Source organism: Triturus cristatus, chromosome 3_1, assembly GCF_964204655.1.
Source record: "Triturus cristatus chromosome 3_1, aTriCri1.1, whole genome shotgun sequence".
Lineage (NCBI taxonomy): Eukaryota > Metazoa > Chordata > Amphibia > Caudata > Salamandridae > Triturus > Triturus cristatus.
The window spans coordinates 1,066,949,405-1,066,964,339 of NC_140583.1; the positions used below are offsets into that span (position 1 = coordinate 1,066,949,405).

The window sequence follows — 14,935 nt, forward strand, 5'->3', positions numbered from 1 at the left end:
GAAGGAAGGTTCAGGGGGCCCCTAAATACTAGATTTAGGGGCGTTACAGGTAGGTGAAGGCCAGGGACCAATGGGTCCTTGTCCTGGGGTGGGTACACCCCCTATCCTGCCTCTCTCCTGTGGGAGGAGGGCAGTAGCCTAATCCTGATAGGGTAGGGCCTCCCATCTTCAAGATGGCGAGAGCCCGGAGATGTGCTTCACCTCGCCTCCCCCACCTGAGGGGTGGGGTGGGCAGGCTGGCACATCCCCTGTCCTTGTATGGGGTTTCCGGCCAAGCTTCCTGCCAGAGTGGGGGGTTGCAGTGGCCTGGGGAAACTCCAACTGGCGGCATGCCTTTGAAGCTTCCCTTTGCTCATCCTGGGGGAGGAGATTTCTCACCTCACCCAGGATGTGCATTGTTGCAGGCCCGGGAGAGCAGGGGCTCTCCCACCCAGGGGTCCAGCAACGTGTCTGCTGTGTGGCAGCCTGGGCAGCCTCAGAGCAGACGTGGATTGTAGGTTAGCTGTAAGGGGGCATCTCTAAGATGCCCTCTGGGGTGCTTAGTACATTAAATCCCACACTGGCATCAGTGTGGGTTTAATGTGCTGAGAAGTTTGATACCAAACTTCCCAGTCTTCAGTGTTGCCATTATGGTGCTGTGGAGTTCGTGTTTGACGAGCTCTCAGCACCATGTACTTGTAAAAGGCAGCACTGTACTTACAGTGCCCAGGAATGGACCTGGGTACTGTAGGGGCACAGGGCTCCTGCTCCTGTGCCCACACCATAGGCATAAGGCACCCAGCCAGAGGGGTGGCTGACATATGCCTTGGCAGTATAGGTAATGGGCATGGCACACAGAGATGTGTGCCATGTCGACTCTTTGTTTTGTCCTGCACCCAGACACTCAGCCTGCAAAGGCAGTGTGTGTGTGTAAGGGTACAGGGCCTCTAAGGGTGGCACAAGGAGTGCTGCAGCCCTTAGAGGCCTTCCCTGGTCACAAGGCCCTGGGTACCTAGGGTACCATTTACCAGGGGCTGACATGTGGCCAGGGTTTGCCAATTGGGAGTTTGTGTGTTTTAAGGAAGGAACATAGGCCCTGGGCACCTGATTGGCAGGAGCCCAGGGCACAACAAGGAAAAGTGCATCAGCTATTAGGCAAAAAAAAAGGGGGGGTTACTGCAACAGAAACCCACTTTCTCACACTTCTTACCCAACAAAACATTGCTATATCCACCAACATGCCACCGTAAAGTGTCGTCAGCTAACTATGTCTACAAACTCAGAGCCTGGGTCAAACCTGGATGCGTAGAGCATCTCTCAAACTCAACCGAAGACTGCTTTTGTCCTCATAAACAGAGGAACCACCTCATTCAGAACTGGCTCAACAGAATGGATAGCATGGATCTAGCTGGCTTCTAGCTTCTTACATCATCCAGGAAATCCCTGACCTGTCCTGTGACTTTATTATACTTTAAGGACCATATCAAGGAAAAGGCACAAACAGCTCGATTTGGGCTTACTTTACATCACAAACTTTAGTCATTTCTCATGGCTATGAAATTTTGAACAGCAGCCCAGATCCTTGTATTGCCACATATCGACAGAGGTCTCCCAGAATCCTCTTTGCCACTATTTAAAGCCACTTTTTTACGGCGCGGCTCCAATAATCACAAAATATAGACATTCTCTATTAACTATGCACAAGCAGAACCAACAAGATAAGAGGCATTATCAAACAGTGGCCTTCAAGCTTGAGTGATGATATTCTCAGATCTGCTCGAAAGAGCGCCCTATGAGAAATCCACTAAGACGCCATAATATTGGAACTGAGCACTATACAAACAAGAACAGCATAACCTAACTTGTTAACTTCCGACTGTTTAGAAAATATCCGGTAAAAGCTGCATTCAAATAGACACTAACAAAATGGTTGCACAACAAAATACAATTAGGGAAGGAGTCCCTAACCAATAGGAATACATGCCCGATGTGCTGCTGTGAGAAAGTGGGTTTCTGTTGCAGTAAACCCCCCACCCCTTTTTTTTTTGTTGCCAGACTACTGATGCTCTTTGACTTGATGTGCTCTGCGGCCCTGCCAATCAGGACCCCAGGGCCTGTGTTCTTTCCCCCAAAACAAAACCCAATTGGCATCTCTGGCCGCATGTCAGCCCCTGGTAAATGGTACCATAGGTACCCAGGGCACTGTGACCAGAGAAGGCCCCTAAGGACTGCAGCACTTATTGTGCCACCCTTAGGGTCCCTGTACCCTGACACACACACACTGCCTTTGTAGGCTGAGTGTCTGGGTGCAGAACAAAACAAAGAGTCGACATGCACACAGCCCTGTGTGCCATTCCCACAAACCACTGCCCTGGCATACATTAGTTACCCCTTTAGCTGGGTGCCCTATGCCAGTGGTGAGGGTACAGGTGCATGAGCCCCGTACCCCTACAGTGCCCAGGTCCATTCCTGGGCCCTGTAAGTGCAGTGCTGCCATTAAGAGTATATGGTGCTGGGAGGTCGTCATTACGAACTCCACAGCACCATAATGGCTACACTGAAGAGTGGAAAGTTTGGTATCAAACTTCTCATCACATTAAAGTAAAATGCACCACAGAGGGCATCTTAGAGATGCCCCCTGAAAAACGACCAACTACCAGTGACCTGACTGAGTGGCTGCGCAGGCTGCCACCACTAGACATGTTTCTAGACCCCTGGGTCGAGGGCCTGCTGCTCTCGGGGGCCTGAAAACAATGCACATCCTGGGACGAGGTGCCAAGCCTCCTCCCCCAGGATGGGCAGGGTTCACGAAGGAGAAGCTTCAAAGGCATGCCGCCTTTGTGAGCCTCTCCAGACCATTTGCTGCTTTCATTAACTGGTCCCCACTGGTTCTACCTCCCACTTTGGGTGGGAGAACCGGCGGGAAAAACAAGTGAGGAAGAGAGGTGTGCCCACCTCTGCCAACTGGAGCAGGCAGGCAAGGTGAAGCACAACCTCGAGTCCCCACCATCTTGAGGATGGGGGGACAAAGCCAACTAGGGACAGGCTCTTGCCCCCCTCCCACTGGAAAGTAGCAATATAGGGGCTGTACCCACCAAATGGAAGGGACCTATTGAACCCTGCCCTTTACCTACCTGTAACACCCCTAAATTTAGTATTTAGGGGCACCCTGAACCTTCCTTCCTCAGATCCAGCAACCACAGGAAAAGAAGAAGGATGAGAAGCCGTGCAGAGCTAACAAGAGGACGACGCCCACTGACTTGGCCCCAGCCCTACAGGCCTGTCTCCCCTCAAACCTGCTCCTGCGAAACCCCGGCGTGTACAGCGGCCAGCAACCTCAAAAACCCCGGTGGACCTGCCTGCATTCACTTTCCAAGCTGTTTCTCCCGTGAACACCGGATGTTTTTAAACTGCAGCTTCTGGTGCCAGACAGAAACCGCGAATCCAGCACACTCTGCACCTGCCGAGCCCAGCCCGTGTTTGAGTGAACAAACACCACGAGAAGGTCCCCTGGCGATCCTGACCCGAGATCCGGCGACCCCTGACCTGCCTCAAGCCTCCAGACGACGCCTGCAGCCTCAATCCAGAGGACCCCCCCTACCGCGACCAGAGCGGGTAAGAAAATCCGACGTCCAAAGGCACCCCTGCACCCGACGACCCACGGCCTTGTGTGCCCAACCCAGTGGTGCCTCTACATCCCAACTTACCCCTCGAAGTGGAGGTCACTCCTGGAAGATCCTCATCCCCGAGCCTGCAGTCTTTCTTTGTCCCGGAGAATTTCCATTGAAATCAACAGGGCACCCGATCTCAAAACAGCACCCTGCACCCGGCCGCCCTAGTGCCGCTGAGGGTGCCCCTTTTGTGCTAACCTGGTCCCCAACTTGCCCTGAGCTTAACCCTAGGAGCTTTGCTCCCACAACCCCGTGGCCTGCTTGCCAGCCGCCACCAACCGTAGCCCCCCTATCCCCCATAGGATAACATTGGTCCTCAACACTCTGCACCCGGCCGCCCAAGTGCCACTGGGGGTGCAACAACAGTGCATTACTGACCCTGGGAGACCCCTGAGTCTAACCCCAGAACCCTAATTCAAAAGACCGATTACCTACCTGGAAACCGTTAACCTCTTTTTCCTCATAGAAAAAACATTGAGACTTTTTCTCCCAAAAAGTTTCTAAGTGTCGACTTTTGAAAACTAGGAATATTCCTTAAAAATCGCACAAATAACCTAACTGAATTTTCTCAACTGTTTGCAGGAAAGGTCCCAGTGCTGAACCCAGGTGTCCAGCACTGAGTAAGAAAAGTAACTAAAAAGTAACATACCTGTGAATCGAATTTCCTTCCTTAGGATAACATTGGGGGTTCTTTGTGAAAAACTTTTGAAATACAAGAATATTCTTTAAAAATCGTACCTCTAACTAAAACGCATTTACTCACCTGTTTTCAGGAAATGTCCCAGGGCTGAATCTAGGATCCAGTCCTGTGGTAGCAAAAGCAATCTGAAAAGTAATTAACTGCATTTTACTTAAAAAGCCCATTCAATTGAACGTACTTTACCTGCAATGTGTTGCAAACTGCTTACTTAAAACTGCAACCAAAACCAGTGCAAGTTATACTGCAATTTTGAACTGTGTTCATACAAGTAATTTACTACTGCAAAGTATTTATATGCTTACCTGTACCAGGCTTGCTTGGTTCTAGAAATAAAACACCAGTATATTTTTTTATATAAAAACAATTGGTCTAGATTTCAGTTCTTGTGTGTGTGAATTAATTTGCTGACTGCGTGTACATCAAATGCTTAACAATGTCCTCTGATACTGCCTTACTGCTCGACCAAGCTACCACTTTAGAGAGTAAGGTTCTATCCAACTTTAACCTCTGCCAAACCTCTGGAGACCCTTGGACTCTGTACACACTGTACCTCACTTTGGTGTAGTATATATAGAGGCAGTTTCTTACAGCTGCCATCAAAACCAGGAAATTACTGTTACTATCACGTGGGTGGAGCAAATGCTTTTAGGTCATGTCAAGCATGCAGAATTGATCAAACCAATGCAGAACAGCGTCAAGGAAGTTGTAACACATAAAAATGCCCCCCTCTTCCTGCTCTTACAGGAATACTACGTGACCTGGATCCCCACACGAAGGTGGAATGGGCAGGCTGTAATCATGGAGATTTTCTGAATGGTAGTTGCCTGTGGAAAAAAAAGGCAGCACAAGGCAGAGTCAATCACATGCAAGGGTAACACCAGCTCCCCAACGTACCATGTCACTCGAGGGTCTTTTCTCTCCGTTGGATCCTTGAAGAAGTTCCGTTTCCTCCGGCAGTCTGTCTGTTTTCATTTCCACTACAATATCGTCTTTCTGGTCATCTGGGTTCGTTCTAGGGAGCACATAAAAACTCCATTTAATAATGTGTTTTTTTTTTAGGTGTTTCAGGCTACATAAAAATCATCTTCATAACAATTGGCAGCTTCTTTAAGAACCAAGCTATGTAAAATTTACAGAAACAAAAAATATGAAGTCTCCCTCAATAAGGACATTGTCCAACGCATTCAGCCCCTTCATGTTCTGGCAATGGCTACACTGAAACCCTGTGTACAAGCTGGTGATTCCATAAAGAGTGCCAAGCTGGAACGATGTGTGACCTCCTCCTGACATGATGGCCTCGAGATGTGCCAAACAACTGTACAAGCTTCAAATGGACAGCCCCTGCCACGGGCAGATGTTACCTGCACCTAGTCCTACCCCTGTCATTGTCTTAGTAGCCAGAGTGGCAGCAATCCTAGGGTAGGGAAAACAGAACTGGTTTTATCGGGGGAGTTCCTCATTATACTGGACACACCTCAGTGGTGTGACCACAGTTCTGACCCAGAGAAGAAAAGGTCTAACATCTTGGATCTAGACACAAATGTATTGTGGAATCTTTTAGTGCTACCCCCCTCCAAGAAGTAGTGTAAGAGTGGGTAAGGGTGTCCATAGGAGTTGTATTCCTATTGGTTAGGGAGTCCTTCCTTCCCACAAATTCGAAACTGGCATAAATGTGTCCCCCACCCCTCCCCACCCCCCTCCGAATACTCTCTGAAGAACAGTGCTGGACCTGAGGAAAACAGAAGAAGGACTGCACCTGCTGAATCAAAGGGATACAACTCAGAAGAAGGACTGAGCCTGAAGACCAGTGAAGAGAAACCCCAAAGGCTGGGCCTGCTCCCACTTGAACTCAGAACATAAGAGTGGACTCCAAGAGCTAGTTGGCTAGCCTTCTGTTAAGCTCCAGGAACACAAATGCTGCAAGAAATCTGCAACAAAGAAGAGTCCAGCTGACCAGTTGCAACTGGATTTTCCAGTTGGTGGCTTCTGGCAGATTGAGTCCTAACACACCATATGGTGCCCAAATGGTCCTGGACCCTTGACTAGTGTTAGAGTGTACTCTTTTCCCCTCAACATTACTGCTAAAGTGGACACTTAGAAATTTCTTCTGAGCTTTTTCAGTAAAGAACCAGAGGCTACCATGGGCTGCTGCTGCTGACATTGCTTGGCTGGTTAGATTCAAATAGCTGGTTTGCCCCGCTGAAACAGCTCGACTTCCAGAAAAGATATAAAAATGGATGATTTAATCAGGACAAATAACGATTAGCAGCCCACGGTTGTCTTGCTCTCCGTCTGATCCAGCTGGCAGTCTGCCCCACTATCAAGAAGATTCCTCCAGAAAAAATGACAAAGGGCCTTTTTTAGAGTTCCGTTGACAGATTTCTCTGTCACAAATGTGACAGCTATCCCATCTGCTGTATTACAAGTGCATTATATCCAAAGGCACTTGTAATACGGCTGGCGGGATATCCATCATGTTCGTGATGGAGTAACTCATCCTCTGAACTCTAAATCAGACATTAAGTCACAATGAAAACTTTCACCGGAAAGATTCTGGTCTCTGTATGTGATCTGCACTTCATTGTGGTCTGCCTTAATTTTTTACTTTGATCCAGACAAGCATGACCAGATACCCGCAGTTGGTGCTTTGAGGTTTTTGGTGCCACAAAACTTAAAAATCATACCTTTGGTTCCTCTGATTCAATTTGTGTCATTTTGGTGTCTGTTTGTTCATTTCTTTTGTGTTGTGTTTTCAACATAATAACTGTTTTGGTACTAATAAATTCTTTACACTTGTTTTCTTTGAGTTAAGACTGACTGCTCTGTGCCACAGTTACCCAGGGCTGAGCTAACGTTTAACTTAAAGTAACCTAACTGGGCCTGATGTAGAATAGTTACATTATTACTTGGTGGGGTCCACAGCCAACCCAAATAATAATCCACTTTTTCAAACTGTGTGTATGGAAGGTACAGGATTTGCGCAGCAACTATTTCCTAGCACAGCCACCATCTAGAGCCCAGTGTGGGGAATTCTAGGCACATCTGAGAAGTTGGTGTGGCTAGGGCTAGGGGGGTTTACTTGTTTTGGAAAGCTCATAACATCTGATGTCATGGCCAACGGAGTTGCTGTCAATAGAAGTGTGCTGGGGTTATGGAAGTTTACTACACCCCCAGTCCTAGCCTCCCCCAGCAGGAGGGGCTGTTAGGATGGCAGTCTGTTGGATCCAGGGAAGCTCAGGGCACCTTAACTCCTAGACCCTAACTGCAAGAGGCCCTTATGGGAATGGTGCGCTGAGTGACTCGCTGCGCCAGCAATCTCTACTGTTTTATCAGGAAGTGCTGTTGGAAAGGCAGTGTGCTGGTTGCAGAGAAGCCTATCTCTGCAGAAGATTTTATTTTCCAAAGGTGGAGTTTTAGCGGGACTAGTGTCAGGAGGGATGGGATGAAGCTTAATGAAAATATAACTGTTTCTAGTCGCAACAAGAGGCGCTGAACACCAGGACATCACATAGCACCCACCTCGAGTCACAACACTGAATGCTGGTGGCTGGGTCCTGGCCACCTGCACACCGAAAGTGTATACACCGAAGTGTCTGCCATTTTCCCCAGGTTGTACTCACATGTTTTGCTTTCCAGAGCGGCCGCAGGCTATCTTGCCTTTCTTGTACAGGAAATAGAGGACGGCGCCAAGAATGGCGAGCAGCAGGATACAGACGATGATCACCACAATAAGCACGCCCTTGCTCTCCGCCTTCTTCAGCTCTGCAAAATACATGGGTAGACGTCAGCACCTCAGAGCCGTCAAGATAAACATGGGCAATGAACGACTGATCAGAGGCTTTGACAAGCATCACCAGAAGTTGACTGCCTTCCGATGGCGATGGGTTACTAGCCCATTGGTACAGGCCTGAGGATGAATACAGGCTGGGGATAGGGATGTCATAGGTGCTCATTAGGCATGGGCGGAACTCTTAAATATCCTGTCCACAGATGAATGGATCCACCATTTACTTCCTCTAAAAATATTTTTTTTATTGAACAAAGGGTGTACTGGAGAGAAACAATGATGAATGCTCCCCCTGCGGTTACATATGGTTACCAAACACTTGCATATGTAACCTATAACATCAGTAATTATCGCATGCATAGGTCGGGAATGTTTCTCACCCAAATAGTTGTAGTCTACAGCTATGCATACACACTTTGCTTTTCACATATACCACTGCCTGTTTTTATGAAATCAGCCCCAGTGGATTTCAAAGCTGCTGGTCGTTGGCTGTAGCAGGACAGGTGAGGTAGGTGTGAGGAGCTGAGAGGGGAGAAGCATGTGGGAGTTTGGCTGGTTGAGGGGAAACAGCGCTGGGGTAGGGTGCCAGCTCTGCGAGATGCAGTACTCACCTTTTCGGATGCTGCCCTCTAAAATGTACAGATGAAACGAAAGTCGAAAGAGGAATAAATGAGATGGGAAAACATACTCTTCCCCCTGTCTCCACCAATACCCATAACAGGTATCATTCAGAATTCCCACTCCCCTTCCTGCCACAGCGCTTCGAAGCCAGTGATCAGGTGTTTGCTTGCAGGACTCCCAAGATGCTGGCTGAAGCTTGGCCTCTTACCTGTATAAGTGACAGTGGGAGACGAGATGATTGTTGGTGGTGGTGGTGGTGGTGTTGTTGCAATAACAACCCCTATGGGAACAAAAGATACATACTGTAGGTGCATGGACCCAAAGATGGGGATGCATGGAACACAACTTTGCAAGGCTAAATGGATGGAAACGAAGAAGTGTAACAAACAAACTCAATAACAAAATGGCACATTCCTCTGCGAAATGTGCGAAGACAAACTATAACAGTGACATAGGATCAACGCCACATGATGGGAATGCAAAAGAAACATGATATCAAATTGTTAGATGCACGATCTCGAAACAAAACAAAACCCACCTACAACACAAAAAATACAAATACAATGAAGCTCGGTAGCACGGACCACTATGAAATGAAACCACAAACATCTTGTACTACACATCAGCTCACTGTGCACCTTGCTACACACGCCTCTCCGTACTGTTCATGCAGTCAGACACACAACATGAAGACGGAATCCAGTCGTTCTTCCCTACATAGACTCCCATGTATTCCCATTGGAAAACAAGGCGGAATGATTTTCTGCCAGAATTGTTCTTGGGTTTTCTCTGGAACATACGGTCTGCATCATACACAAGAACAAGGCGGCAAAGTCAGCACATTTTTTATCTTTATGCCTTTCTAAAAACTCACTCCAAATATAATGAGACCAAATGAAGACTGGACAGCAGTGGACACTCCAGTTAGCTCCAGACTGGATTTTGGAAATGCTATGCGTGCAGGTGGCCCTTCGTCGCCCATTGCACCACCTAAGCACCTAAAGAAGAGCCCCAATAATCTGGACGTCTGTTCACCACTATCTCAGGAAAATGTGTTCACATCACCTCCATACTGCGCAATCTCTGATGGCTTTCTGCCACGCCTAGGATTCCATTGAAACTCAGCAGCCTGACAAATGACAGGCCATTTTTCTTTTCCAATAACTACTTAAAGATCGTAGGGGCTGATTATGACCCTGAGTTTGGCGGGCAGTGTTACTCCATCACAAACGTGACGGATATCCCATCCACTGTATTACAATTCCATTTTATCCTACGCAATTTGTAATATGGCGGACGGGATAGCAATCACGTTTGTGATGGAGTATCCCATCCACCAAACTTGTAATCAGGCTCTTAGACTTCAGACAGTAGAGTTGGGAAACTTAATTCCAAAGATAAACTAGAATTCTCAGATAGGTTTTATCAAGGGAAGTTCTCAGACAGTGTTTAGCAAGGGGTGACAAGGATATTCTGCTGTGTGGTCTTTCATAGATCGAAATTATTTAATAATCACAATTAGATGTGATGTGTTTAGGTGCTGAAAAACCTGGCATCAATTTTTCTTTTGGATGAAAAATACTCATGAAATTTGGCTTTCCCCCAGTGTTTAGAAATTAATTTCCATGGTGTAAATACCTCTTTTGTATGATCACCTCCCCAAAGTTAGGACAGATTCTACTGGTGTTTCCACCCTGAACTGCACAGGTTCCCATGCATGTACTCTGACCCCTCAAATACACATACAAAAGGATCTTATTGGCATCTGTGGGATTGTTTAGAGTCAATCCCCCAGGAAGTGATGCATGAATGGGTAGGGTTTGCCATGGGTATTTTATCCACATTGCTTAGGTAGTCCTCCGTACTCACAAGCTCGATACTGGCATAAAAGTGGCACCCCTTGCTACCAGCCTCAGACCACTCCTGGACTCGGAAAGAACAGAGGAAGGACTGGACCTGCAGAATCTGTGGACCTTGGAAAGAAAGGCTGCACCAGAGAGGGGTGCACCTGCTGAACCAAAGAAAAGGACTTCAGAAAGAGGATTGCTACCGCTGTTGAACTCATGGAGAGAGAGACCTGTGGCCTGGACCTGTTCCCACGTGTGCAAAGGACCAGAGAGTTGACTCCAAGGACTAGTTGGCTAGCTGCCTGTTAACCACCAGTAACACAAAACCTATAGAAAATCCAACTTTTCAAGTTCCCAGCAGACCAGTTAGAACTGGGACGATGGTGAGGCAACTGGTGCATTCTGGGAGACTGAATCCTAGCCCTCACAAGGCACTCTAGAAGGTCCTGGGCCCATGACTGGCAATAGAGTGTACTCTTTATCTGGAAAGAACTGCAACTTAGGAGCCTAGAACTCAAAGATAGTGGTTTTGGACAAAGAACCAGAGGCTACCACAGAAAAGCTACTCAGCACCCAGTCAAACCCTTCCTGGCCTCCCAACATTAGGATTCACCCGCTGAAAAGTTTTGCTGGTTTGTGGGTAGCCTTGAACTCCCATTGAGAACCAAGGCTCCCACCGGACCGCTGGGCCTCGCCTGTGCACCAGAATTTAGCACCACACCGGATCCAAGCCACAGAGTACCCCACAAACGAGCCCAATCAACAAAGCAAAGGACCCAAAATGTTTCTAAGTACAAAGGTAAAAGCTTGACTGGGTTCATTCTCTTCATGTGAACGGCGCTCCGTTGTGTTCTGCCTGAAACTTTCGTTTTGCCCTGGACCCCAGAGTTTGAAGCTTATAGACTATTGCTATGACAGGGATTTATGAAACTTTTTGAGAGAAAAGTAGAGATTTATGAAACCGTTTGAAAGTCATAACTCCGGTTCCATTCATCAGATGTTTGTCATTTTGGTGTCTGTTCAAAGATACACATCTATACTATTTTTATAAATTGATGTGGGATTTTTATTGTGTTGCGTTTCCTATGTAGTACTGTTTTGGTACTGATAAATCCTTTACACTTCATACCTTTGAATTAGGCCAGACTGCTCTGTGCCACAGTGACCCAGGACTGATTAAGGTTTAAATTAAAGCAACCTAACTGGACGTGATGAAAAGTAATGACATTATTACTTGGGTAGGTCTCCCAACAATTCCAACTAATAACACAAGGAAAATTGGTGGCTTGGTAGGTATGCAGTACACATAAACCAAGTATTCTTAAATTAGCCAAAATGTCAGCCGATGTCCCACAAAATCCTGCTGATAAACGGGTGCTCAAAGGGGGAAGGAATGCAACCAAAAACTCCTTAAATAGGACAAATTCTGCACAATACATATGATCCTCTAGCACTCCAAAAGTGGCAAAGGTGTGAAGTTCTGTAAGGTCTTCTAGTGCTATATTCACAGGATTTATTTTAGCTCGATGTCTTCAATAAACAGGTTCATCACAACTCTAGCCAATACATGTTTAAAATTGCACATCAAAATAAGTTTTCTACCATATCCTCTCTAAGGAATCTCTGTTCAACATCCTTGAGATTACTAGCTTCTCCTGGCTACCGATATATTTTAAATACAAAGGAATTAGCCTTGCTTCATTCACCACACATCTCAATATTCATTTAGTATTAGGCACTTTTAACCCACACTTTGAGCACCCCTCTCACCCAACAAAAATCAACCCGCTCTGCTGTAATTCAGATGTCGTAGCACAGCTGGGTTGCATATGACATCGAGTCATCCCTGCATTTGGATTCCTTATTGGGTCCGTCCACGTTGTTCTTTATCTACTTTACCTCTTCGCCATATTTATTGATGGTGTATAGAACGTGAAGATTTGACTCATGACTGTTGAGTGAGTTAATATTTGATTGGTGGCCACTGCGGAAGATTTATTGATGATGTTTTAATTATTTGGACCGGACTGGAGAGTGAACTTTTAGAATTTTTTGCATATTTAAATACGAATGCGTATAACATGCACTTTACTCTGAAACATAACGGTGGGCGAATGACCAGTCTTTAGATGTAGAATTTTACATAAGTGACATGATATTACATAGTAGGATATTTCGTAAGGACACATCATGCAATTCACTATGCCATGCATTTAATTCACGCCCAGGTGTCACCTAACCACAATTCTGTTTAGAGAAATAGTTTGGGCTAGGAGAAACTGTAGCAGGGAGAGTTAATTCTATAGTAATTTCAAGGACATTGAACAGTGATCCCCTAAGAGAAGATATGATAGACAACTAAGTAGATCTGCCATTCTGATAGTGAAAAATCTAGAAGGGCGTGTCACACTGCGGGAGAAAACTCACAAAAGTCATGGTAACAAGGAGATAATCAGACTTAATATAGTATAATCCTAAATAAACACTGGCACTTATTGACAGAGGATATAGTTGTTGAAGAATTTGCTAAACCTCATTCTAGTATCAGATATCGGCTATTTTGATATTTTGCCTATTTTCCTTGGTTGGTTAGGATTTTTCGTATCCTAGTTGATCACTTGATTAATGTGCGGTTTTGATTTGGTAACTAGGAATGGCCAATACCCTTAGTATTTTCTTAACATAGGAGGACGTTGGAATATTTCATTTTTTCTTATGGCATGGTACTTGCTGACGCAGTTTATATTATGAGCACAATTAGTACATTTTTATCAGCCTGTTTCCATGGTATAATAAATTACGTTTCCTTTGCTCCATTATTTTTAAGGATTCTATTCATTTTCCTCTTTGCTGTTCCTCTGCTCCATGGCTGACTAAAGGAAGATGATTTGACTTTATATTAATTGTTCTTTACATTGTTCTTTACAAGAGAGTGGGTGAGGATTTAGTGAGTTTTGTATCCCCGAATACTGTGTGATTTGCCCTCTTGGTTCAATTAAGCTTGTTAAAAGATGAGGAGTGACGTTGATGAATCATATGCAGTAATGCGGTGACCCCTTTTTAGGTCTCGGCTAGCGAAGGCTGCGCTTGCGCAGTCTCGCTCGCGAGATTTAATGACTTGGAGAAGAGGGGCTTGAACCCGCCCCTCTTCTCTCCTCTTCTCCATTGGCTGGCCTCTTAAATGCTGGCCAGCCATTGGAGAAGAGGCTTGTCTCGCAAAACAAGCCCCGTCCTTTTCGGATTCGGGGGCGTGTTTTTTCGTTACTTTTCGCTGGGCGTGTTTTTCTCTCCTCCAGCCAATGGCAAGAGGAGAGAAAAAGAAAAACACGCCCCCGAATCCGAAAACGCCACTGCGTTTCTCCGAGGCATTTCTGCTTCACCTCGGAGAAAGGCAGTGGTGTCCTCGTCCTCTCCCCCTGCTCTCGGCTCCTGCCCTCTCCTCCGCCCTCATCTACCGTTCCGCGGTGCCATGCGTTTCTCTGAGGCATTAACCAAGCACCTCGAAGCGCCGCTTCCAACCAACCGCAGGCTGGCCGCCAGTCTCCGAGGCCCATAATCCAAGCCACCCACAGCCCGGCCGCATGTCGTAGAGGCCCAGCCTCTGAGCCAAAGCCGGCCCAGCCTCTGAGGACCCGTCCCTGCTGCTGAGTCCGTGCGAGCACTCCGAGTGTGCACGCGCGCACTTAGCCATAACACTGCAAAGCCTAGAATAGCGGAGCACTTATGAATCTCGTGGGTGGCGCCCTCTCGTGTGTCCTCGCTCTTTGAGGGGTGCAGAAACCCGCTCAAAATGTTCTTGTGGTCCCGCATGCCTTTCATGGTGCACCGCGCTCTCCCCCCTCGCAGCATTGGGGCTGCATTGTTCCGGCCCCTCTCCCCTCGGCTGGACTAGACCGGGCTTCCTCGGACTGGAATCCTCTCTGAGGTGCGAGCGGCAGCTGCTCTGCTAGCTCCGGCCTCTCTCTGTCCCCTATCAGGGTGTGTGCAGGGGTGTGGGACAAGCATGGCACGCTGACAGCCACGGCACGCAGCCGTAACTGAAACCACCGACAGCGCACACACACAGGGAACCGGTTAGTTCACTTTGTTGTCGACACTGTTGCGAAAAATCACCGTTTTTTATGGAAAGACCTGCGACTGCTAAGCAATGAGATGAGTTGAAGACCACCAGCAGGGAGATCCTCGCAGTTAAATATCGTACATTATTACAGCTGTTTGCTAATGCTTTCAAAAGTGTTCATTAAAGGTTACTTGCAGGTTACACACACCGAAATAAATTTATTTATTCTTTTGGACGTGTTCTTGGGTTGGATAATTCTGTAATTAATTC

At 46.8% G+C, this 14,935-nt stretch overlaps 1 protein-coding gene across 1 annotated transcript in view; it reads right to left on the reverse strand.

Moving 5' to 3' along the window:
* Positions 1 to 14,935, reverse strand: part of MCAM (melanoma cell adhesion molecule) — a 214,327-nt gene that overhangs the window by 23,364 nt on the left and 176,028 nt on the right. The window contains exons 13-15 of the mRNA XM_085645921.1: positions 8,967 to 9,038; positions 7,971 to 8,112; positions 5,245 to 5,362 (exon numbers count right to left, since the gene is read on the reverse strand). Coding sequence (XP_085502047.1) covers positions 5,245 to 5,362; positions 7,971 to 8,112; positions 8,967 to 9,038 — 332 coding nt within the window. The remainder of the gene's footprint in view (positions 1 to 5,244; positions 5,363 to 7,970; positions 8,113 to 8,966; positions 9,039 to 14,935) is intronic.